At 40.8% G+C, this 27,614-nt stretch overlaps 1 protein-coding gene across 2 annotated transcripts in view; it reads right to left on the bottom strand.

Moving 5' to 3' along the window:
* pudp (pseudouridine 5'-phosphatase) overlaps positions 1-27,614 on the bottom strand; it is a 229,112-nt gene that overhangs the window by 185,951 nt on the left and 15,547 nt on the right. The window contains exon 4 of one of the 2 annotated variants that reach the window (XM_040187730.2): positions 16,713-18,488. The exons of the other annotated variant lie outside the window; for it this stretch is intronic. Within the exon in view, the coding sequence (XP_040043664.2) occupies positions 18,312-18,488 (177 nt within the window). The 3' untranslated portion in view covers positions 16,713-18,311. Of the gene's footprint in view, positions 1-16,712; positions 18,489-27,614 lie in introns of those variants that run through there. 2 annotated transcript variants of the gene reach the window in all.

Consider the following 27,614-nt stretch of genomic DNA (forward strand, 5'->3'; position numbering starts at 1 on the left):
ACCTGGAGTAAACAAACGTATATTAACTACGTTAAAATAATCTTGGCCACGTTAATCACGTAGATTAATGCGTTTATGTTGACAGCCCTAGTTTATACTGTATGTTACTGTTGAAAAAGATATAAATATTACAAACAAAACAAAGTTTGATTTTGAGATCCAGCTCATAAAATGTTACAAAGAGCTCTATAAATCCCATAAAACATTTAAGAACCTCGATAAAATCTACGTTATAGTGCTGTTTGTGAACAGTGCACATGTCGAGTTTTAAGTTGATAGAGCAAGGATAAACTACTCCAGAGAAGGCTTTTGCGAAGGCCTCACGTCGGACAAACGGCTGGCACAGATCCCTCATTTTTTTACAAGTCAAGCTCAGATTGGTCAATCCGCCTCATTTGACCACTCTAACTAACTCGTCTAATCAGCCTGAACATGACAAAAATGCAACGCAAATAATCGACAGCTTGCCCAGACACTTACAAGTCTACATGGATATTTCTTTACTCTTACCCCAATAACTACAGTTGTGCTTGGAGTATTTGTATGTAGATGTTGCCCTATTGTAGGCAGGACACAGATGACTTTAAAAAAGGGGAAGCATGCATAGCTGTGTTCATGATGAGACACACTGTGCTCCGGTGTGGATGTATTTCAGATGTTTTTGCTGCGACGGCTTGGTGTGTATTTCACGATGAGTTTGGCAGAGAGAAATGATAATAATAACGATAATTTTGATATCCCCTGATACAGCAAACTCCTCATGCTGCTTGATGTGTTTTTCGCCATCGTAGCATTTATTTTTGACAGTCCGTCGTCAAGTTGTACACCACCGTACACACCATTTTTTGAGTAATTTGCATAGTACATTTATTTTACTAATATTACAGCTAAAGCTATATTTGGAGTATTTTCATATGGATTGCGGTGTATTGTTGCCTGGACTGCGGAATCAAACCGGATATAGCGTTAATGTATTTTTTTGTGATATATACCCTAGATAATGGTTTCTGATACTGGTTCTGACCAGTTAATGGGTTCTGTATGGATATGAGTTCCTTCGTGACATTATTCTTGGAAGCTTATTTAGAGCACCTAGATATTTGGCAAATTGTATGATTTAGAGGATTAAAAATTGTGGACAGTAAGACCAAAATCTTTAAAGCTATCCACCAATACCTGAAATGAAGGCACAGAAAGTACACTAAAGAGCCCGATATGATCATAGTATTCTCTCTCTCTCTCTCTGTATGTTAACAGAGAGAAGAATAGAGCTGAAATAGGTGGTTTAATAACCACTGCATACACATTTCTCTTAGTAGAAGTGACATCTCTTCAGTGTAAACTTCTTCATTTGTATTGTCAGTCAGTTGTCGACTACATACAGACGTTAATGTAACTGTTGGCTACTTCAATAATTATGTAACTAAACCAAGGTACAACTTAGACATTGCTGGTTCTTTCCTTTGCTTGAGGAAATCTCTGAAAAAGACCTTGCTGAGTTTGAATTGAATAGCCGTGCTTCGGGACTTCCTGTACTTTCATCCACCTCTGGCTGTTTGTTCTGTGTTGTTGTTGTTAATCCTTTAAGCCGATACATGCGGAATGAAAGGAGAACTCAGTATTTCATAGATCAATGTATACAATGTAACAGATTAAAGTAATTAAGGTTGTGTTGAGGTTAATGCCATGTTCAGGGCCATTTCATGTTTGAATTCATGTTTGGTGTTGTCTGATTCACATCATTTGAAGGTGGTATTGATCTTTACATAGTTACTGAGTCCTTGGGTTTGTGGTTTGATGATTTAGATGGCTGGTTCATTCTAAGAGTTCTTAAATGGGAGAGCAAAAAAGAAGTTAGAAAAAAGGAGAAGAGGGTATGATGTAAGATAAGAAAAGCGAGGAGAGGAGGGGAGAAGGATGAAGGGGAGAAGAAAATCACAGGGGGCATAATAAAGTGAGGGAGGGAGGGGAAGTAGAGAATAGGGAACATTAAGGGGGCAATGCAGAGAAGTAAATAAAAAACAAGAGAAGAAAATAAGGATGCAGTAGATCGGAAGGGAAAGAAAAGAAAGGAGAAGGGAGGAGAGGAATAATGCGTTGGGACGAGAAAAAGGCATTTTCAAGGGAAAGGGAAAGACACATGATCAATAGAGGAGGATAAATGTTGAGGCAAGAGAGTGGGAGAGGAGGGAGGGGAATCGAGGGAAGAGGAAGAGGGTAAAGGAGAGAAAAGCAAAGAAGATGAGAGGATTTGAGGAGGGGTTGAACAAGTAGAGATCTGAGTGCAATTTATGGGGGAGGAATGAAGAGAGTTGCGAGGAGACTAGAGGGGACATTGGGGCGCATGGGCGATGACAAACAGTCGACATAGAGGGAAAATAAAAAGGTACAAGTAGAGGATACAGAGGTGAACGAGAGCAGAGAAAACGATGGAGGGTGAGGAGTGATAAAAGAGAAGGGGATCGAGATGAGACATATGGAGGAAGTGAGGTTTAAAAAAGGAGACAAAAAGGGCAGGGGTAAAAAAGAAAGGGTTTGAGAAGGGAGTAGAAAAAGGGAGGAAGAAGATGTTGGAGAAGTGTTTAGGGAAGTAAAGAAGTATGCAAGGAAAAGAGAGGTAATGAGACTAGCAGAGGAGAAGGGAGGATGGGAGGGATAAGGTGAAGAAGTGACGATAGGTGTTAAGCAAATGACGTTCGAAGAGGGGAAATGAGAGCTTCTGCGCCATGCCAGAAGTAATACTACATTATTTGTATTGACTTAGTCATTGCTATAAGCCTCCTCGTCTATAAACAAGGCCTGGCTGTGACCAAGAACGTCTGCCACAGTCGCTCCACGTTCATTAGCTGGAGGTGATTTAGAAAAGTAAAGGCTGGCATCATCCGTCTCCGCATCAGCCCAAAATTTCACCTCCCACTTAAAGAACTAACTCCCGCAGATGCATCACAAGTGTGTGTGGACTTTTCTTTGCAGCCAACAGCGCTTTGAACATCTCACAGAGAGAATAAGTGGGTAATGTGCACAAATGAGCAGCAGTCTGTACACGCTGACAGTCCGTCAGGCCAAAAGGGGAAGAGGAAGGAGGCTCTGCATGAAAATGAGGCTCTGAATGTGGATGCCTACAGAACTAATCGCCGAGGCAGAAATAAGCAGCAGGCTTCAGAAGTGTGGACGATGTGTATTCCTCTCATGTTTCCGAGTGAGGCGCCAGTGCAGTTTGCTCAAATTCATCCCATTCCAACCCGTCCTGCTCCCTTATTGAAACCCCTCTCCTTGGGTAGGCATTACATTAATTCTTCCAGACAGAGTCTCTTATCAAAATGCAGCAGACCCACTCGGGTAAATAAAGGTCTGGCAGGGGGGGGGAGGCCGCGGCGTGTTACAGCCGAGCCGTGGCCACGTATAAAAAGGATATTAGATCCCTTCTAATTATGCTCTGTGAAACATGGCGCCCCCCCCACCCCCCACCCCCCCCCCCTCAACAGTAGAGGTCAGAGAGAGTAGTACAGCAGTGATTATGAAATCGATAACTCTCCACTGAGGGGCCAAACGATTTTAAAAGGCCAATTATCACGACAGCTGCCTCAGCAAATGCGTGAGCGGTGGCGTAATTAAAAAGTTGGGAAAATCCTTACACAGAGGAGAATCCCGTTTAGCATTACTGGGTTACTGTACACTCAGTGTAAAAGAATGTACAACCAATAGTTGAAAATGTCAAAAGAAATACCACATGATATATTGATATTTGTTCAAATGGCTGACCTCAGAAGTCACCCGCAGAATTAAAGAGAACTAAAGTTGTGAGCTGACAGAGACCCTGATTGAGTGTCATTGTGATCGTCATTATTTTCTATTAGTCCTTTTACTGTGAATATGAATGCACATCACTAACGTTGTTTCTTCTTCTCAGGTTTTCATAGATTGTGGTTCTATCTGGACCCTGCTCCTGCCTCCTGCCATGGCCCTGCTGTCAACCGCTCCTTCCTCCATTATTATTAGAAATATTAAATTCACAAAGTTAAGAAACAAAATGTTATCATTTTGCTATTATCAGACTTGTAGGTCTGACAGTAGCAAAAGGATAACATTTTGTTTCTTAACTTTTTAATCACTTAAGATTCACTCTCATACATTACAGTGTGTCTTCTTTTTTTTTTCTTTGTCCGGTTTTCTGTCCATCATTTACCGCCACTCATCGCCACACACCAAGCTACCCAGTAAATGAATCAACATATTCAAACAAATTGGGAGATTTGGTTCGTCCCAATAGTAGTCTCGAAGGAAAATAAAAGGTAAATTCCATAAAATGTAAGTAATAAACGTCCCTTATAAATCTGGCAAATTTATTTGGCTGAAGAGTTTATATTATTTTTGACATAAGCTAATTTGGAGAAATGCTGCTTCATTATTTTTGCTTCATTATTTTATTAAAGCAATAAGGTACGAGGGGCTGCACTTTATCGTCATCATCATTTGTGGGATTTCCGGGGGGTTTCGGCAATTGCCACCAAGCTAAAAGCTAAAAATGTCAACCAACGGTCGCACAAAATCTAACGTGGTACTTTGAATGCGCAGTGATATGGAACACTCGGGTCAATGTGAACACAATTGTGCGCTTAGTGGTGTACAACTTTTCAAATAGCATTAGCAGATCGCCCTGATTCTCGTGGTATACCGAAGTTATCGGTATATACAGGGCCACCGTAGGTATAACATGCGGTGGCCCTGAAGTGCAGAACACAACGCAAATAGGTACGCACAACACAAATAAGAAAACACAATGGCAAATAGGAAAACACAACGAAATTAACTTCTTAAGGAGAGGGTAGGGCCTTGCGGCAGAGGACGGACCCTTCTGATTGGACAGACGGACTGTCTGTCTTTTAACAGGCAATCATACAGGGCTCTCAAGTGTCACCCACTCCCGCCACACATCCAATTCCTCACGCCAAGGAATCAGACTCCGTCCCCGAGCAGTGTTGGCCGTAGCGTCCGCGGCGTCCACCGGCATTAGCGTCCCCGGTAACACCTAAATATAATTGAACAACAAAACGCCGGTAAAACAATGGTGAAACACTAGTAGGACACTCGTAAGACATTTAAGACACTCGTAAAACATCGCCATCTCTCCGTGACTTTCTGCTGCGGCTCTCCTGCTGCGCTCACTCCCCCCCTCATTACAGGCTCTCAGTCCCGCCACTGATTTATTGATGGCCATAATATCTAGAAAGCGGCATTCCCCAGTTTTCCTATTTTCCGTTGTGTTTTCCTATTTGCCGTTGTGTTTTCCTATTTTCCGTTGTGTTTTCCTATTTGCTGTTGTGTTTTGCACTTCAGGTCCACCGTATGTACCTGACAAAGCCTGCCGAAGTTATTACAAAATAGCCACCAAACCATCGCAGGTGATGATATACTGTACTGTAAAAAATCATAAATGTGTCTAACCTTTGTTGTTTTTCACAGAAATGATGGATTGCAATGAGCAATGAGCTCTTAGAGATGCATTACTCCATGTGAGAGAGGCAAGATGGCTGCTCAAGCCGTCTGCTCTTTTTTTCAGAAATCTCGAGTGACATGTGACGATCTACACCTTTAAAGGCCTGTGGAAACACAGGATCACTTGTGCACCTCTTTAGGTGTATTAAGGCTGATTAAATGAATCAATAGTGTGGTGGAAGGACGCAAATCGGCCGATCGGTCTGAACCCGACTTATAAAAAAAATGCAGAATCTGAGCCGGCCGTTCTGTAGAGTAGTTTATCCTTGCTCAATCAGCTTGAAACTTTACATGTGTACTGTGCGCACACGGAGCTATCAGGTAGATGTGGTTTTCGCCTTGTATCTCTATGTTTTACGGCATAGAGCTGTTGGCATGGCTGTTTATGACATTTTGTGTGTATTGTTTTCAACAGTTTATTAATGTATCTCCTAAATATATTGTTAAAAAAAGTTAATAGTTATATTTAGTAAATTAACAGATTTAAGTTCAAGTGGCTACTAGATTAGAGTAGAAGAGTAATCCATAGCATAATATGTACATTTACATGAATTACAAGATAGTATTAAAGTATGAATTAAGGCTAAAAAAAGCTAATTTAAACATTGAATGTGGAGGTACAAGGAATCAGTAACAGCAGTCATTAGATTTATAAATGTGTCCCTTAGTTTCGGCCTCCATTCCCCAGCTCATAGTCAACACGTTAACTCCAAAGCACCGTGAGACATGAGTAATTCATCATTGTGTAATTCATAATTCAGGCAGTGCTGCGGCAGTGATGCAAACACGGATCTCACAACACCGGCACACTGTCTCCTCCGTCCTCAGCATCCACTGAATTTGTCATGAGGGCTATGGGCTGAGTCATGACTTTTCCGGCCTTGTGTAAACACACATAGCTCACACACACTGCTCACACCCCTCCAGGTTAAGTGTGGTCCAACATGCCAGGCTCAGCAGTGAGAAAGCACCTTTAAAGAATGTCATCAAACGTTCAATTGGGAAAGCATAGAAGCTGACTGTCACTTGTCCTGTGTTAGTTTGTTTACGCTTGTCGAGTCCCATGAATACATCAATTCCCATCACTTGTTTATCAAGCAGCTGCTGCACAGTGTTTACTTCTGTGAGGCACAAGCTGTGATAAAACTGCTTCTATGACACCGATAAATATCTGTGTATTGAAAAAGAGAAAATATCGCCGTTGTAATGTTGTGTGCATGCTCTTCTCTTTGATTATCAATGTGTTCAGTTCATCTTCCCCGACATTTGGAGTTTATCCATTTGACCTTCCACCAATTCAGTTAGAAAAATGTACGGTCGACTATAAAAGCTTTTGGAAGCACAAAAGGTTGTAAAAACATAGTTTTTGCTTTTTACAAAACATCAGCATTAGTCATTTACATGGCTAATAAAAACAAAGATTGCATTTTTAACCCGTCCTCGTGCAGAATTGGGTATTATTATTGTGAACAGCACCAGACTTTTTTGACAGTTGATTACAGGTGTACAATTTTAAAAAGTGCTTTTCTTTAGGCCATGCTGGTTTTTCCTAGCCTTAAAAACTGGTGCCTGGTTGGTTTGTGTACAACACACAGCAGCAAATGGGCAAGAGGAGGCGTGCCACAAACTGCAGGAGGAACCGCAATGGAGAAACACATACTCCTAATGTACTATATTCAAAGACATTCTCTGGGCGTTAGATTGATTGGTGTGGACGTGAGTGTGAATGGTGGTTTGTCTTTGTGTCTAGCCTCTGATTGACTGGCAACTAATCAAGGGTGCATCCCATCTCTTGCCTGATGTTGGCTGGGATTGACTCCAGCCCCCCCACGACCATGAGTGAAGTTTTAGCGGCTTTGAAGATGACTGATTGACTAAATATGTATAGTGAAACAACATAAAGCCTTAACATTATTCAGGTTTTTGTTCTTGATTTCATTCAATTGCAGTCTTTTTTTTTTTTACAAAACTAAGCAAATCTTGTCAAATTGACAGCGTGTGCCGTTGGTGCTGAAACGTCACGCTCTGCACCAACCATCTATATAAGAGCCGAGCTGTTCTGCACCTGCCAACATACTTATGGTTCACATGCAGCGGTTAATTAGCAGCAGGTGCAGCTCACCGTCTCCTTGACTTGATTGCCAGAACAGAACATTTTGCGCTTGTGCTTTTGAGTGTATAGCATGATATGCAAATTTGTTTAGGTTGTTACATGATCATTTAACAACCAAGGAACCATTAGCGGATCAGTGTACTAAGGTGAGGACATATAAATCAACCTTAACCTTATAAGTAAGAAACTATTTTTAATCAGAGTACAATCAACCATATTTAGGGCTACATATGTTGTAGTGAGGTAGATGGGCGTGGGCCCAAGCGCAGCACACAGGAAGGTTCTTCCGACTGGAAAATAAGATGAGAGATTTTATATATATATATATATATATATATATATATATATATATATATATATATATATATGTGTGTGTATATAAAAATGAGAGAGAGAGATATAGATATATATAGAGAGATATATATCTCTCTTTTTTATATATATATAAATATATAGAGATATCTATAGATATCTATCTAGATATATAGATAGATAGATATCTATCTAGATCCATCTAGATATCTATCTAATATATATCTAGATCGCTAGATGTCTGGATCTAGATCTCTATATATCTAGATCCAGACATCTAGATATCTATAGATCTAGATGTCTGATCTAGATATCTATAGATCTAGATATCTATCTAGATATATAGATCTCTAGATTTATATTAATCTATATCTAGATATCTATATAAAATATTTAAAATGTGTAATCAAACCTTTAAAAAAATGAACTAAACCTTCATCTTGTAGATTAAGTAAATAAACGGGAGCCATGAAAATCTATCCCACACTTCCTATAGACTCTACCCCGATTGTAAGTCGCTTTGGATAAAGGCGTCAGCCTTGACATGTAATGTAATCTATTGTTCAACAATGACACCAATGAGGCTGTATATATATATATATATATATATTATATATATATATATTATATATATATTATATATATAATACATATATATATATTATATATATATATTATATATATAATACATATATATATTATATATATATATTATATATATATCCACACACACAAAATGCACACAGGGACGGGTTGAGTCCGGAGGGAAGACTGGCCTCGGAGAGCCCGCCAGCCGGCAAGTACGAATCTTCCAACACTAGGGCAAACACAGAAAAAGGTGAACAAAGACAGCGTCAATTCTCAGTGAGCATCAAGATGGCCTGAATAGGTAGTTTACCACTCTGACGTCGGAACGATCTGGCACTGAATGGCAGGAAGACCCGGATTGATATGGGAGTCCCCTGATGGCCGATTGCCGTCAGCTGTTCCAGGCCACACCCTTCGGGGATGAACAGACGGAGACCACACCTCCTTGCAGACACAGGGGAAAACACAGGCAAAGGAAACAAACACAGGAGGAGCTGCTGGGCTGACAGCATGACAACATATATATGAGATGTTCTGTATTTTACCCATGCTTAACCTTGTTATAGGAGGTATAAAGTCATCCTTATTGATACACCGACATATGTAAAAGCGTTATATTTTACTGTGCATGAGATCCAAAACTGGAAAACAAAAAGTTATGTAACAAGTAAGGAGAAGTGACTTCATCTCTGCCATGGTCCTCAGTCATGTGCAAAGGGGAAAAAGACGACTGCCGATTGGACCTGTGACAGGTGTAATTTGGAACCTGGGAGGAGATTTTCCTGAATCTCCGGACTTTTGGTGACACGGAGGACTATTTAAGGGACAGTTGCAGAGGAGAATGAAAAGATATGTGGAAGTTTGTTGGAGGGATTTGAGACAGACCTCGTGGATTACCATCTGACTTTGTACTTTGTCTGGGAACCTAAACTTTTTCCCGTTTTCGTTCGACTTTGGACTTCTACCTTTTTCTCTACAAAATGCTATATAACCTGAATTTGATTGAAAGTACATAAAACTTAGCTCTGAGCCTTTGAGGTTTTAACTCCATCTTGTCAACCTCAACACTTCACACCACATAACAAATGGGGAGAGATAGCGGCGTCTTCAGGAGCTCCGCTCCAGGCTGAGCAGGTCCCTTGTTGCCTGGAGAAGATGTACAGTGGTCCGCTTTTAGCGGAGTCAAAATCATCTTTGGTATTTCCGAACCCAAGATAAATCATGTTTAGCGTAGCACTCGTGATTAGTGACGATTGAAAGGTCCTGAAACGAGTTTTCTTAGTTGACTGCAGGTTGACAAAAAAACCTGTAGACTGACTTTTGAGTCTGTTGGCCTGCATGCTGGGTCCTGTAAATCAGCGCTCTCTTCGTGTCCCCCTTCTTTTTTTGCTCGCAGCTCGGCGAGTTCATATATTTTATTTTTATTTAATTATTTAATTTAATAAACAAAAAATGGTTACAAAATATGTAATATTTCAGGCACTGGTATGTTTTAAAAGTACTGTTTTAGCACCGGTATTGGAAAAAATCGAAACGATACTCATCCCTGGTGGATATTGGAAACAGACTTTCTTGGGGCCTAATTAAATGGTAGGGGAAACACTGTGTATGCCTTGGAATTCGCATTGTTAGTTTAAATACTACAATCTCACTTTTTCATTTCACAACATTTTTGGTCATGTAAATTTAGTTTGAAATCATGGAATAGTCAGGCATATCCATTGGTCAAAATGTGTATAAACCCTGAATGTGAATCCAGCCTAAGAATCGTATAGATAAAAAGATTGGAAACTTGCGTTACAGTCGAGAATAGAAAGGTTTTCTCTGTTCCATATCAACAAAGCTGCATCCTCAAGAATGTTGGTATTCACGGTACGAAAAGTCTTGGTTCGGTACAGTAATGGAAAGGAAATGCCTCACTTTTGATTTCAAATGGGACAAGAACTGTAGTCCCCTGGGTGAAAGGAATCTAGTTCTTTTCTAGATTTTGTTTATTATCCGTACTCCGTAACCCATGACATCAGTATGCTGTGTGTCTCAAACCTTGATGTTCCATGTCAGGACATATGTTGCAAAAAAATGTTATGAGGCTTGGTTGGTAATTCTTACAGTTGGCACTTTCTTAATTAAGACTCTAAATCAAACTTTGGTCAGCTCTCTGTGGCACAATATGTGCCTTTGAACTAAAATCAGTCACAAAGGATACTAATTCAGTTAATAATAGTGTATTTGCTGCCAGATACCCCATAAAAAACCTTTTTAATGTGAAAGCCTGTCATGTCGGTTATGGGTTCAATCAACTGAACTCAAAGCCCTGGCAGTGATCTTCATTCTGACACGGACAATGCGCCATGTCAAAAAAAGCAAACGCTTGCATTTATTAAAAACAAATTCAAACACAGTATAGATTAAGAAATGTCTCCAACAAAAAATGAAATCACTATCATCCTTTTGAGTACCGTTGCAACCCCAAACCCAATTTGTGATCTATTGTAAGCTAGGTGGACTTTAAAGTTCTCGCGGCTATTAATGAGACATCGGTGCTTCACAAGGTTTTACTTGAGTTTACACGCTGTAAACCTCACAAGTTTACCATTAATTTACATGTAGCACATGAGCACATTTTTAAGTGCGGAGTAGCTCCGTTGTCATGGGATTAAGAATTGTTTTATTTCAACACTGAAATCATTTAAAAAATCCACTTTGCCATCCATATTTTTTGTCGTTGAAATGCAGGAAATAATAAAATCCTTTCAACCCTATCTCAGGTTTCTTGTGCGAGAACATTTCTGTTGCTCCATACGGATTCAGAACTAGTCTTTTCTCCATCCGTCTTGACACCTGACAGTAGGTCAGACTTTAAGAGTCTTAATGCACCGTACAATATGAAGGCAGCTGGAGTCCAAGCTCAGCTCGAGACAACAGTAGTTCTAGAGTTGTCATCCTTTTGCCTGTCTGTCTCGTCTTTCTGACAATGAAAATCAGAAACATAGATCAAATTATTCTGCCACCACTACTTTAAAGCCATTACACAAGGAGCTTACAGGACAAAGAACTGCAGTAGTTTTATGCATGTACATGTCACTTTTTGAGTTTTATTGACGTCTTGGCAGGTGACGGGCTGGAAGAGAAACGCTGCTATCGAACTGGTCGGACCCCAGGAGCCATGACGTGCGCCATACCGAGTCGAAGCTCAAAGTCTGTGACAGAGATCCGAGGGGACTTTCCTGGAAGAGCGCTGATTTGACCATTTAAATGTCAGAACCAGGGGCATCCCTCACTGTCCGTTACAATCCCGAGGGGACCCTGGAGCGCGGGTCAATAAAGGCTACTCTACAACAAGGGCTCGTAAATGGAGTGTCTCCTGCGTGTTAGAGAATTGCTAGTGTGTCATGTGATTTGGTATTATTCCTACTATAAATATGAGGGAGTTTTATGGCGTGGTGGGCTATCAACACTGTTTTATTCTTAAACATTTCTGACCAGTTAAAAAAACATCAATATTTATGTTTGTATGTCCTTTAAATTCCATTCCTATATGTTGTTAAACTTTTATTTACTATTACTATTTACTATTTTCTTTTGCATTAAATTCTGAATCGTAAACTACAAATAACATTAATATAATATTAATAATGTTTTGATACCTTTCCGCTTTTGCAATAAATCATTCTGGGATGTTCGCTGAAATTGATTCTATAGCCCTTCCTAAAATTTTCCACCAGCCACCGCTGCGTCTGACTTACTTCTGAACTGATTTTACAATGGCCGTTCTCTTTCAAACTGCAATACATCCTCATTAAATGGTTTGTATGATAGCCTAAGAAAATACCTTACCAAAAAAAACCCAGTAAATTATGTCCATTTCCAATTGTTATCAGAGTAGGAATAGTAGGAATTAAGAATAATATACAAAATAATATTAGTAATGATAGCAATAGCACTGGATGTAATGACCTAAAACAGCCCTAACTATAGACCTGAGCCAGGCCTAACTATAGACCAAAGAATGTGTCTCACTCTGGACTGAAACTGTAAGCAAGTTGAGCTATATAAACTATGATGGTACCTCACTATTAACCATTTTATATTTTGGATACCTATTGGAGCAGCCCGATAATAAGGAATGCAATAACCTATTCTAGATTTCAACTTTTTGCAGTGCGGTATTTTCTCAACTGTACAAGTCTCTATTCCATTTCCTTTTATTGCGGCGTGGTAGACGCTACATCTCATGATGCAAAGTACAGGGTTGGAAGAGACGTTTGGACGAACACTTGTTCGCACACATTTTTGTGGCTTCACTGTCAGCTTTATGCCACAATGTACGCTCTAAAGAGAAGATTAACAGCAAGAGATAAAAATATTTGGGGAGAAGGCTCTGAGAAAATGTCCAGACGGTGGAAATGAGATGCTGATGCACCTTAGCTCATTTGTCACTGTTCTCCTTCACAGGAGAGCCACTGTAAAGTATTCATGGGCTCCCTTTTATTTTACATTTTCCGTCCTGCATTAGATGCATTAGATTCTTGCATTTACTCTCGTTGAGACCTCCACAGCTAAGAATCTTTGAGAGAACAGCAATGACGGGCCTGTAAAATGACTATTCCATTGACAGTTGAACCCTGGCTGTGTGATACAAGTGGAAAACCAGGTGTAATGGATCATTGAGAAAGGAATGAGCCAGTGGAGGTGGTTTTAAGACTTGATTAGGTTGCTTCTTGGGCGCTTTCCTTTGGAGGCTCTCCAAGGACGTTTATAGACTGGGGGTAGACGCAAAACATGCTGTAAAGGTTGGAAAACCTCGATGGGAAGATCGATGGGACAGATTGACAATGGGGGATGGGGAATCACTAGTGCATAGCAAGTAAAATGACGCGTCTTTTTTCCTTTCTGCAGAATAAATTGGTAACTTGCAAAGCTTATTTTTGTCTAAAAAAGCACAATAACCACTTTCCCAGTTGTAACAAATTCCTGAAAATCACTATATTCTCCCATAGACGGTTGGGTGTCTAAACCAACTTCCCAGTTCTTTCCTGTTTCCTGTGTCATAAAGCTAATTTTTACTAAAACGCCCACCCCCCCCAAACCACAGCGGCAGTTTCGGACCCAAGAAAATAAATCACCTACATTTTTTTTTTTTAAATGTATCTCAGATTAAAGTCAATTCATGTTTTTTTTCTTCTCCCAACGAATGGTCATACTGACCAACAGCTGTCTCTCTCCATTGCCATAGAATTGCCATAGTCCGTTCAACATTTCTCCTCAAATCAGGATTGTACAGGACCCGTTTGTTCAATTCCTGTGGATCAATTAGGAGCCATAGAATACAATTTCCATAAGCATGTTTTACACAGTGTATTATATTCAAAGACTCACGGTTGTTATGTTTTCCCGAGCGTAGAAAAGGCAATTTATATCTACACAAGGATGTTTCTACAGCAGGTCAGAACGGACACCGGCTCTGAGATTCATTCACATTATCTGAAGGTGGGGATGCACCTAGTGCTAAATTTGAAGTTTGACTTAATTTATTATCACGCTGCATCTTGTATTTGCTCTGCTCTCTCTGTAGGGCTGAGCTGCTTCAAATAAAAGCACAAACAGATCCAAAGCACAAGCAGCTTTGGTGACGTGCAGGATACTCTTTTGTTGACTGCAAACACACTGATTACTGAACGTGCGATACAATATCGTGTGAGATTAAAAGCCAATACCTGATTAATACCACAACAAGGGAGCACAGGGAAACAAAACCTAATTTAATTTCCTCTATCGGCCTAAATAAACTTTCCAAACCTCACTCGGAAGTATAATTAATGTGTTTTTTATATGAAAGCTAACCTTAAATATATATAGCTATATAGGCTATATTGAAAATAGAATGAGACAAAAATAACTTATTTACATAATATATCCTCCTAGAAACAATCTGCCCAGATTGGTGAAGATAATTGGCTTTCTACTGCGTGCAGACACCCCGGTGGCGTATGATCAAGGGTGCATAAATATACGTCCCTGCTTCAGGTCCCATTCATTTGTTTCAATTCAGTTATTTTTCTTTTCCAGTCAAATAAAATGTGAATCCGAAACAAGAAAACCTTCATCAATCCTCATTATTCCATGATATCAAACTCCCAAGATACTAAAAGACAACAAAGAAGTTAGGGTTTAATTCCACAAAGCATTATTGCCAAACATGTTAATCTGATATTGTCTGGCCTTAATTGTGCATTAAACTCCTCTCTGCGTTCACAAATCTGCTCCCCAACATCGTCCTCTCCATCACCCGCTCCTGTAATCAAATCTATTCTCTCATCACTTGAAGATGAATAAAACATGAGGTGTATTTGCATCACTGAGGAAGCATGGTCGCATAGCAAGTGGCGGAAGCTCAGTGTCTGCGTCCCAGCTCATGCCTCTTGCGGTCAGAGGCCCTGCAACAACTCCATCTCCATGAAATCCCCTTTTGGTTCAAGTTGAGGTTGCACACTTTGGCAGTGGAATACAGAATGGCATCCAGCAGAACATCATTCTTCTGGGCTCTGCCCTTCTTGGAAATGCAGTGTGGTTTGCGCTTGGGAGATAAGATTTAAGCAGAATTAAAATACGCTTTATTTTTATGTCAAGGATAGAGAAACATATCTAAAGTTCTTCCACCTTGCACATGTAAGAGTGATTTGTTTTGGTTCAGTATATTGAGGAAAAGGGAGGATTTTTAAGACCGCAAACACCCAAACGGCATGCATCCAATTACTAGGTAGTATTTAGATGCAATCTTTGGGATTATGACACTTGCACCACTGTTGCTTTAGTGGATTTCCTAACTATAATACAGAAGCCCTTGCATATTTACTTCCTTCACTAAGGTGATGACGTTTCTTTTCAAATCACCCGAAGAAAAATACAGAAGCCGCCTCACTGCCTCCCCGGAGATATGACGTCTAATCAGTATCTTCTGAGACTGCTCGTCTGGATTGAGAGAAATGCGCGGATAGAGGCCTGCCTTCATTATCTGACGAGTTTCCCCGTCCTGCTCTCTCCACATTTTGTCAGAAGCACTGTTCTGCAGCCCCTTAAGACCAGAATGAAAAAATAAAGCTTTAATGTTCAGAAATGAGGTCATCAATACAATGTCTTTCTGAGGCGTCCAGTGCTTTTCGACTTTGCCTCCAGAGGAGAGCTGCTTCTCTGAGTACCGATAAAACACGTTGAAGATGAACGTGTCCCACCGCCACTCTGGCCTATCAGTCGTGAGCACAGTGCAGGGTAGGAGCCTGGGAAACATGGCAGCTATCTGTGCCCCTTTTCTCTGCTGCCCTCTTCTGTCACAGACAGAAGTCAAGTTAAAAAGGCTTTAAATGACGTTTGAATTGCCCCCCTGTACTGTCACCAGGCCGTAAAAAGCCTGCAAATAGCAGTTTTAAGCATGCCAGGCTGAAAAAAGATTTTAGCCCACAGCTGGACACCATTATCTTGTAAATGGGTCGGCGCACGGACAAATGAGGGGGAATATGCCAAGCTACACGCTACCCTTCACAAGCTGGATGTCTAAGAACACAGACTGTTATGGAGTGTGTGCTCTTCCACGTGCTCTCAATACATCAAAGTACATGTTGGATGGCAACACCCTGTGCACTAAAATCTCTCATTTTTTGACAGGGTCTAAAAAATGGCCTTATTAGACCATGGCACCAGTAAAGAGGCATTTTGTGTTACGTTTCTCATTAACCGTGAACTGCGGCAAGGCAGTAATGCATTTATTTGATCCATATCCATAGAGCAGATGTTGCAATGTAGCAGTATTTATGCAAACCATCTGTGATGCATCTTAAAAGTCACTAGGAACTGGTTGTGTTCTCCCAGGTCCTGGAGGTCTGTGTACCCCCCCGACCGCACCGCACAGTCTGGATGACACGCATCAGGCCTTCAAATGACTCAGTGTTAACCAATCCGCGTCACCATTAAATGCTTAGAGCAGTTCTCTCATGGGCGGAGAGGTTGGAGGTCAAACACACCTAAACCACGAAGACCTGTTGAAACCAAGTCAACGTTGACTTATTTTAGCCGTAGTTTTGTTACGTAACATCCGTTCTCTGCTCATGCTGGTTGTAACAAACATATCGTGGTTATCTAAGATATTGTTCTCTAAAGTAGTGTAATAATATTATTTAGGTGGAGGCAACAAATGAGGCTTTATGCATTTTTTACATTTGATTAGCTTTATTGATTTGTACAATAATAATAGAAAAAACTTTTTTTGAGTAGTCAACCCACAAACAAAGTAAACCTACATCGGATTGTATGTAATAGAAATATATATTTTTTAAAAACACTATATGCATGTAAGGGCGGAAAGTGAGTTGTTGTCACTTCGGGGGGGGGTGATGGCGTGCCAGCTTAAAGTCAGGGGTCACTGACTGATGCTAGAGGGGAGCCGATAGCGTCCCAGCTAAAATCCAGGGGCCACTGACTGATACTCAAGGGGAGCAAATAGCATCCTAGCTCAAAGCAAGGTGCCACTGACTGATGCTAGAGGAGCCCATCTTGAGGCCAGAATTTAATGGTAATGTTTTAAAGTGTTGAAACCTTTCCCCCACCCCAAGGAAGAAGTTGGTCCTTCTCTAGTCTACAGAATGTTGTAGCTGGTCTAGCGTGTGTTGCACCTATCAAACAAAGCGGAAGAACTGTATTCAAATAACAATAAAATGAGTACATAAGACGTCAACCGTTGGATGCAGATACATTTTTTTCCACAAATCCATTTTTTCTTTCATCTCACCCTTTATCTGTAAAATCAGGGTCTTTGATGTTGAGCCATAGTGGCCACATGCATGCTGATTGAGAATGCATGCTATACATGGGTAGGTTCTCTGAAAATGTGAAGGAATTCATATGCAATACGCCTGTATGTTACCTATATCTTGCTTGAAATAAAAATACTAAATGAAAATGAATTAAGAATGAAAAATTGCAAACAATACACTTGGCTTATGTGATAGATTTCTTCTTTTGTGACACATTTTTACATCTGAAAAAGTGTTGTTACACTGTGGACGGAATCTTTTTGGAATCTGAGGCGTCTTTAAAATCTATATGAAAACATAGTAGTCGTCCATTTCCACACTGCAATCACTCTGTGATGAGACTTAAGGCAAACACAAGGACGCAAATAAACTATGTTTGAGGCCACGATAGAGACAAATGGAACCACTCAGTGAGGGAGTGAGGGGGGGGTTGAAGAGACTTCCCGCCCTCCTTGAAGATGAAAAGCCCGTGAAGGGGAAGTGGAAATGGGAGTGTACTGAAATCCTATTGTAGCAGCTTGAGGGGAGACTCGGCTCCGGGAGCAGTTTTTAGTATTACAGTAAGACCGCCGGAACACAATGTGGAATAGGGACAGATTTATGATTGACAGTGTGTGTGTTCTAGAACATCCTGCCAAAGAATGTATCTTTATGCCATGTGTATTTCAATCAACATATATACATATACAGTATATATAAGAATCAAACTAGTTTTAGAATTATTGAACACCAGAATGGAATTGCTTTTCTATCCCCTATCAGGATGACTGTTCAGGAGGCAAATATCTGAAAAAAAGCCCAATGACCTGCACACCAGAGTTTAGCAGAAAGAGTTTGCTCATTGTTGTGACGTCTCATCTGACAGAAAACATCTTTATTTAACTGATTGGCAACAACAACAAAAAAACATCAATGTCCCCATGGAAAATGTTGGGGTATGACCGGTGATCCATCTGATCCACCAATGTTTCCTCTGATCGGATCCAGACCCTGGCTCAGTCGAACGCCGGCAGGCCAAAGAGCTGCGGCTCAAACTCATCCATGCTCCCGAGTCTCAGCGTGGCCCCCCGGGAGAGGCCGGGGTCCAGGTTGTCATCGGGAATCATAACTGCCTGCATCCCCGCGGCCAGCGCCGCCTTCACGCCGTTGGGGGCGTCTTCGAACACTAAGCACTGAGCAAAGAGAAGAAAACAAAGGATTTTGTCAGCTTCTTAGGTCTGCAGGCCTCACCTCTCCCCCCCTTGCAGAGCGAACAAAAACAAAAACATTTTCAATGTGGTGAAGTTCATATTCCTCAGAAGAGTGCCTTCTTTCATCTGCCAGGTGTAATATTTATTGAATCGACAACTGGATCCTGTTAGCCCTCTTTGTACTTTCAGTCACTGCATTGAAGATGATCTCATGATCAGATCTGAATGTTTGTAAATCAAGAACCACATATGCACAGTGTATTATTTATATACAGTATATATATATATAAGTAATACACGGCTTCATTGGAGGAAATCCCAATGCAAAGGGATATCAAGGTGAGATTCTCCAACCCGCGGCGATCCCATTTCTCCACAATCTGGGACCAATCTCTATCCTCCGAGATGACAACGCTCGCCCCCATAGAGCAGAGACTACCTCTGGAATTTGCAAGCAGAGGGAATGGAATGGCCTGGCAACAGGTCCGACCTCAACCCAATTAAACACTTGTGGGATTGGTTTGGGTGTGCTGTTCATGCTACAGTGACCAACGCAACCATGTTGGCTGACTTCAGGAATGGAACGCCATCCCGCAGCAGTGTGTGACCGGGCTGGTTACTGGCATGAGGATGAGTTGCCAGGCTGCTGTGGCTGTGTATGGTTCTTCCAATGATTGTTACTGAATAAATTGCAAAATGTGTCTTGTTTCCGCTTTAATTCAATCATCCAATCTATCTAGTAACAGCTGAATAAATTGTTAGGCGAAATTGGTAGAAGATTTGCAAGGCACATTTTTAATGGGCGCAACCCACACTTACTGTACACAGCGTACTACGTACTTAGTGAGCTATGTAATACAAATTGAATACTGCGTTTGACAATAGTGTGTTAAATATATTTAATTGACCCGTTTGCTCCAAAATCATTGTGTTCAGCCTTTCACCTCGCCTACTTGGGTCCATATAATTTAAACATAGTTACCCAAGAAAAAGGGAACCAACAAGAATACAAACCGCAAATCTGGCCAAAAAGGTAGTTAGAAGTTTGAGCCGTTGCATGACTGACTACCAAAAATACAAGATTGTGGTTAGAACCTTTTGAATTTCCCCACATCCAAGTTAGATTCCTCCTCATCCAAGTAGAACAGCACTATTCCCTTTGCACAGTAGCAATACAAATACTTGTTGTAAACCACAACTTAAAAATGAATGTAATCAGTTACATTGACGTTTAACAGAAGCTGAACAGGTACTGGGAGAAAAAATAGATTATATTACTGGATAAATATTGCCATCTGTGTTTGCCCATATATTAACACAGAGGTTGTTCGATGCTGCTACTACTATTTCTACAAAATGTTCTTCTGCCCCCCTAATATTCAATTATAATGAAGACGATATTTACTTTATCGTTACTTTATAATTTAAATGCAAATAGTTATGCATAGTATAATGCAAGATGCACTAAATCAACACTTTAACTTGTGAGTTTAATACATTCACATGAGACAAGTTGAGGTTTCAGAATGAGGAGGTTAGGCGGAGGGCCGTTAGATACCATCTTCGGGCATTCTCTTCTCAGATGGCTTGGACAACGTGAGGAAGGAGACGGCCCGTGGAAAACAACGTGGTACTAGAAGGGGGCGCAGTGCAACGCCCATCGCTGCAGGATTCGCACTGAGCGGAGGAAGTAAGACAATGAGGGCACACGTGGAGAAGGAAGGCCACGTTTTAATAGCGCAGTTTGATAAGCGGTTTTCTTTTATCCGTAAAGAATGGTGTGTTTGTCTGCTTCTCATCCCCCAGACAGACAAAGAAAGAGGCCTCACTCAAACATCCCTCCCAGCTCCCTCACAGTCAAGATGGTTGAAACCAATCTTTTGCAAGATTTGAAAGATTCGGCGGAAGGCAGGAAAGAAGGAAGAAGTAGGCAGTTGATGACGTTAGGAAACTCTCAAAATGGGTTCTATTCTTCCTACCGTCCTAATGAGAATACAATGCATTAGCTAGATAGGTCTAGTACTATGCAGACACATGCAGCAGGGTCGGAGTGTTGGATTTTGTTAAGACGGTGCACATTCTTACTGCTTCTGTTTGTTGTTAGTCGTTATTATGGTGAGAATCGTCCGCATTTTAATTTATATGGAGAACGTTCCAGACCCGCTTTGTATGAAAGGTACCCTGATATAACATTGCTATGCAAACAAAACATCTTTTAATTGGCTCGTTTATTTCTTAGGAAGACCAAATGTTCCATCATGAGAAAACTTCAGACAAATTGAAGTGCTTTAATTAGAATCCCTCAGACAAATTCATATTTACTTTTAGCTACTGGCAGAAAACTTTGAAGCAATGTTTGCTACAAATAAACGGGATTTTTATTTATAACTATGATGAAAAATGTATGCATAAACTAAACGTTTGAAGGGCAGAAACTCCATTTCACATAACTTTATAATTTCAGGCCTTAATATTGCTTTAGTATGTGTTTGTAATTTATACTAAAATCTAAACTGTCATGTACAGAAAACTGACAGAAGCCGTTTTTTTCATGCTGTTCTGATTATCAGCTTCATCCCCCGTATCACAGTGTTGAATTGTCTAACAACAGTTTGACGTGGTGTCAAACCTCCAACCTGCCGACCGTCACCCAAAGGTGCTCTTTTGAATCAATCCTTTTCATTAATTCATATATCATGACTTAATCCCCTCATAGCATGCCTCGGTTTCTGGTTTAACTTGTGCTTCAATTAAAAAAGTTCAATATGTTTTAGGGAAAGCAGAAAAACGTTGTTTTTCCGTAGTCAATTTTGCTCTGTGATCAGCACAGTGAAGAAGACCTTTCTTCAACGTTTTTCTGCTTTCCCTAAAACATAGTAGCCTTGATGCATGACTTGTATGTGTGTCGATTCTGTCTCCTATTTGCAAGTATTTAATAAATGTCCAGTTTAATGACTTTATACCACTGTTGAGTACGAATTTTTAATGTCGCCTGCGCTTTAACTATATATGTATATCTTTAGAGCGGCCTTACATTCATATAAAATGTGTAATCAAAAGAACTAAACCTTCACCTTGTAGATTAAGTAAATAAACGGGAGCCATGAAAAACTATCCCGCACTTCAGATATAGACGACCTCGATTGTAAGTCGCTTTGGATAAAGGCGTCAGCTAAATTACATGTAATGTAATCTATTGCTCAACAATGAAACCAATCAGGCTGTAGATATAGTATTTATATATATGTATTTTAGTGAAATGCTAAATTTAATATTGAACTTTTATATCAAATCAGGATTAATATATGCCACATATTGACTTTTAACTTGATTTTGAAGTACCTCTTAGTTTCCTTTTTCTAACCGGGAATTCAATATTAGGTTAAAAAGCCGCTTTAACTTGGAGCTTTTGAAAGAGTACTCCAGCGTGAATAAAGGACACAACCGTACAATGAGTCGGAAGCCGAAAAGCAGCTACAGAAAGCGAAAGTCTCAGAGAAAGCGTTTGTTCGGCTTAACCCCAGAACTCATGTAGAACAAAAGAAGCCTCCTTGAGTTCCTTTCAATCCTAATTGACTTCTATAACGTCAGTAAGCCTGAAACCGGAGGACGGCGAACAATGACGGAGGGAAACACCAAGTGAACAACCAAGTGCTCTCGCTAATTCCCCCCGATCGGGAGCAATTAAAGGGTAATTACTACTCTAATTACCCAACAAGCCAGTGAAATCTTTAATCTGCTTCCAGCATGCCGCGTTGAAAAAGAGGAAAAAATGTGCAGATGCGTGGACTGCTCGGTGGATGGATGGCTTGAGCGGAATAGACAGAAGTTATCTAGAGTAAATGCATTTTACGTAAGCTGGTCAGTGGCTCAAAAGAGGATCAAGTGCAACGAACCGCAGTTTTCTTTCTGTTCCACTGTATTTATTCCTCATTTTCTAACGCTTTTCCTCATTTGATTTTTACAGCAGTATGGTGTGGTGTGGTGATTAACACGGTCACCTTGGAGCAAGAAGCTCCCGGGTTCAATCCCGCCCGGTGCTGCAGCCTTTATGTGTGGAGTTTTCATCTTTCCACCAAGCCTGTTATTCTCTCTGGGTACTCCGGCTTCCTCCCACAGTCCCTTATTTGTGACTTACTTTTCTTGCCCTTCTGTCAGCTGTGATTGACTCCAGCGGTATATTCTCTCCAAGGTCAGAAATTTGGTTTAAATTGTTTAGACAAAAACAATGGAATCGATTAATCGCATGATTTTCTATGATTAACAGCAATTAATCGTAGTATGTGCAAAAGTCAATAATAAATTAAACAAAAAAACGTGTGTGTTTTATTTTAAAGTAATGTTATCAGATACAATATAACAAGCACTCTTGGAGCAACAGCAAGTTAACATAGTATATGAAACATGTGTCTGTTATCGGGAAAGAGCCTAATGCATAATGCAGCACATGTTCAGCAGAAAGGATCCCTATTAGAGGGAGGTAAAGTGGTTTAGCACAAAAAGCTGGAATTTACTCTGCAGGGGACAGTGATGCTGGTTGAGCAGTCACACAATGAGAAAAATTCACTTTCAACATCCAGCACACCACATACAACGAAGTCTGCCGAAGTTTGGCTGCACTGGTTCTTTGGGTGGCTTGTTGGCTGCCATCAATGCTGTGCGACGGCTTTAAGCCTTCAGGCTTGCAGTACTCCGGTGATAAAATCAATCCAGTTTGCAGTTGTTACGAATAACTTTTACTTTTATCGACAACACCCTCTGGTAGAGTTTAAAATTAAAATGTCAATTTAAAGTGCAGTACCCGTCTCCATTTTCTTGGTTAATTGGCCCAGCAGCAATTACAGCGAGAATACGATCCTGTAGATACACGCTCTACAACATCCGGAGAATACGTCCTCTTCTAACTCGGAAGGCTGCCCAGGTACTGATTCAGGCTCTTGTCATCTCCCACCTGGACTACTGCAACTCGCTCCTGGCAGGTCTCCCTGCTACCACCATTCGACCTCTGCAGCTCATCCAGAATGCAGCAGCTCGACTGGTCTTTAACCTTCCGAAATTCTCCTACACTACTCCACTCCTCCGCTCCCTTCACTGGCTACCGGTGGCTGCCCGCATCCAGTTCAAAACATTGGTGCTCACGTACCATGCTGTGAATGGATCGGGTCCAGCTTACATCCAGGACATGGTCAAACCCTACATCCCAACCCGCACTCTCCGCATCTGCAAAACTGCTTGTTCCTGCCTCAGTGAGAGCAAAACACTCGACTAGATCACGACTCTTTGCTGTCGTTGCTCCTAAATGGTGGAACGAGCTCTCTGAAGACATCAGGACCGCAGAGAGCCTTCACACCTTCCGCCGCAAACTAAAGACACACCTTTTCAGACTCTACCTCGACTAAAAGACTAACAAATTCTAGCACTTAAATTGTACTTATTTTCTGACACTTATGACACTTATCTAAAGCAAGTTGTAAATTGGCTTATTTGACTTTCCTTTTTCTTGTTCCGAGTTTGTATCCCTATGGTGGAAATGCACTTATTGCAAGTCGCTTTGGATAAAATGACAGGTAATGGTACCGTTAATCCAATATACGACACCATTTCAGGTCAGACCTTCCCTGGTTCACTTATGGTTTCTTCCGCTAAGGCCTGATCTCAGTGTCCTGCTGATGTCACCTGGGGAGCGGTTGAGTGCCCAAGTCTGTGAGGGCTTCAAATGGTCTAAAAATGAGTGGGACGGCACTTTGCTACAACCTATCAAGTCACCAAGTAAATCCTCATGATATATTTGAGGGTATATATTTCATACTTTTCACCCCCCCCCCCCAATTGAACGTCATTCAGGCTCTGTCCTCATAAGAGGTCATTTAAAACTGTGGGTGAGTGGGGAGCACGGTCGTCCTCCAATCAGAGGGTTGTGGGTTCGATCCCAGTCCTGGCTAACCCGCATGTCGTTGTGTCCTTGGGCAAGACACTTAACCCAACATTGCTCCTGTAGCTGCGACTACAGCGTATGAATGTTAGTTACTGATGGGCAGGTGTCACTGTGTGTGGTTCTCCTGTCATCAGTGTATGAATGGGTGTGAATGGGCGAATGATGTCATGTAGTGTTAAAGCGCTTTGAGTGGTCAGAAGACTAGAAAAGCGCTATAAGTACAGTCCATTTACCATTTAACATAAAATGTTCTGTTTCTTGTCAAATCAGCATCAATGACTAAATATTGGATTAAGGAATTAGTATGTCTCCTCTGATTTCATGTGGGGTTTTTGTTCCATCTTTAATTCTTAATGTTTTTGTTTGTTTCTGTTGTCTCCATGTCTCACTGGTTATCTCATTTTTAATGTGACATTGCAATAACTTGTGGATAATTCGCTGCAGCATCCAATTACAGAAAGGGTTCATAAAGCACTCAACATGTCTGCCAGAGAACATCAAACACTCAACAGTGTGACAGTAGGATAGAACTAAACCTGGAGTTAGCGGGAGTGCCTCAAAGTCTGAGTCCATAAGGGGGGGATTGGGAATTGGCCAAAGAGACTTCCTTGAGGAGATGGAAATGTGACAACTTCATGCCCAACAAACACAATGTGGTACTGCAGCAGTTCTGTCGAGGTGAATATGTTCACCAGAGGAACCATTTAAGAGTTTTTTTTGTGTCAAAGAAATCACTAACGTCTCATTTTTGCAAGTACACAGTGATGCTCGGATACCAAAGATGCCGTGATAAGAGATGGAGAGAAGGAATATTTTTGCTGTGAGCTGGATTATTTTTTAGTGGTAAATGTTGGCTTTTTGGCAGCGGCTGGTCGGTTTTCCTTCTGTGAGTCAGTTAGTTCCATATCTGGTTTGCTGCCTTGAGGTTCGCTGACCATCTAGGTCAGAGGTCAATAACTGCCGGACCCAAAAGCCGTCCCATCTGGACTAAAAGCTAAAAAAAGACGTAAACGTGATTTAAACGTGACAGAGCACATTCTGACCGGCGCAGCTTTGGTCGTCTTTACGGCAGTGGCTTAAAGCACAGACCAATTGCATTCGAGTTAAACCATCCCACGTGATACCACTCAACCAATAAAGTCTTTGTATTCCAGGTAGGATGATGATATCGTCTCAATAATATACGAGAGGGGTAGCGGCAAATTACAAATATAAAGATTGTAGTAATAAAGACAAAGATAGCGAAATTTGAGAAAAAGACGGAGTGAGACGGAGAAAGTGAGAGAAAGAGACGGGTGAGAAAAATGAGGAACAAATGGCGCTCTCAAAAAAGCAAAGTGGACAGCGGAAGTAGAGCATTCAATCCCTAATGGACGGACTCTTCAGTTCATACTGCAGCACTAAACCAGCGTGTCATATGCTTAGAACCCGTTGAAATGCCATCATGAGGCACAGTGAGCTCCTCCACGTGAAGAGGTTTAAAATCCTGGCAGAAAAACTAGATCTAGATCGTAGTGAATTCATTTGATTTCTTAGTCGTGTATTGATTAAATGCAAATGTTAGTACAACTCTACTTTATTTAATCACACTAAGTAGTAGTCACATTATGATCTTGCGGACTTTTGATTCTATAAATGTTCTCTAACTGGACCTCCTCACATCTTAGTTGAATACCCCTGCTCTAAGTGGACTGGGATTCCGATGCATTATGGTTTTGGAGTCTCCACTTACAGAAAACCGGAGAGGGGGTTGAACGTGTTGCTGCCCGTGTTGGATGCTTAAAGTCAGAGGACTTTGCTGCAAAAGGGGGACCCCGATTAGCCAGATCAACTCATTGTCAATGTTAGACAATTGAACCCAGGTAACACTACCGTAATACGTTACACATGGTTGCTACTTTTTGATTTTATCTTTGAAACTGTAACAAATAATACCACTCAAAAGTTTGGATGCGCTTTCTCATTGAATTTAAAGCGAAAATGTGTCCAAACTTTTGACTGGTACTGTATATTGATGTGACTACAGTGCATTGGCTATGGAAACCCTTTCAGAATATATTCATAGCCAAACAAATATTCAGTTGCATTTAAAAGGTCAACAGGTGGTTTAATGTCTCCTTTCGTACGGATCTGCCAGATCATTGACAATCAATCTGGTTTAAAAAAGGAACACAGAACACACTTATGTATGTGTGCACTGACGTTACTAGTAAGTATAGGAGACAACGCAGGATAAAATGTACGTGGCAGTTGTCCCTTCTTACTGCTTTTCGCATTATCTAAACAAGTTGAGACGTGTGTAATCTGCACAAATAAAGACGGATATTGCACACCCTTTCAGAATGCATCAGCTCTGAAGTCTGTTGTTCCTGACGTGCTCACTGGCTGTACAATGACTTATGCTGCTTTTATTGAGCCATGACAGGGAGACATACAGAAGATGATACATGGCTGTTATTACTGGTGGAGTTAAGAACACATGTGACGTACAAGATACGAGGGAATTGTACGTCACTGAGCATGTGAGCCACGGATTCCTTACACAGTTTAACCAGCACAGTGGGATGAAGTTTTGATGATCGTGTATATTCAGTTAAATATGCGATAACTGTTGCTTTTTGTTCATAGATCCGTGTTACATTGTGAATTCAATCAGTGTTGGAATCCACAAAAGGAGAGTCAGTTAACGTTCGCAGTATCACTATGAAAATCTGAATTGCAAATTAAGTTTTGTGTTTTAATTAAGAACAAAAACTCTGAAGGAGCATAACAAAGTATAATCATTCAGAACTTGAATTGTTTACACTAACTTTGGAGAGGTTGAACAAAGCGAGATTGAGGAATTTCTCAAAGTGACATTTGCTCCCTTTTTTCTTTTGTGCCTATTCAAAACGCAATCTGTGAAGCCCGATACTGTCCCAAATGGGAGTTTTAGGATCTGTTACACCACTAATAAGTGTGCATGTTATGTATGTGTTAGCATAATAGGTTAAAGGTCATACACGCGGCCTAAATGTTCTGTGGCCTTTCCCTGCTGAGGTCCAGTTCTGCCCGTTCGTGTTAACACAGTTACATGTTGGGAGGGAAATGCTACACAAGCCCATTATGGCATACTGAGCATATTATTACCACACTGAAGACTTGAGGAATGACGTAGCCTCTTGGAGGGTCAA

This window comes from Gasterosteus aculeatus, chromosome 1 (assembly GCF_964276395.1).
Source record: "Gasterosteus aculeatus chromosome 1, fGasAcu3.hap1.1, whole genome shotgun sequence".
Classification (NCBI taxonomy): domain Eukaryota; kingdom Metazoa; phylum Chordata; class Actinopteri; order Perciformes; family Gasterosteidae; genus Gasterosteus; species Gasterosteus aculeatus.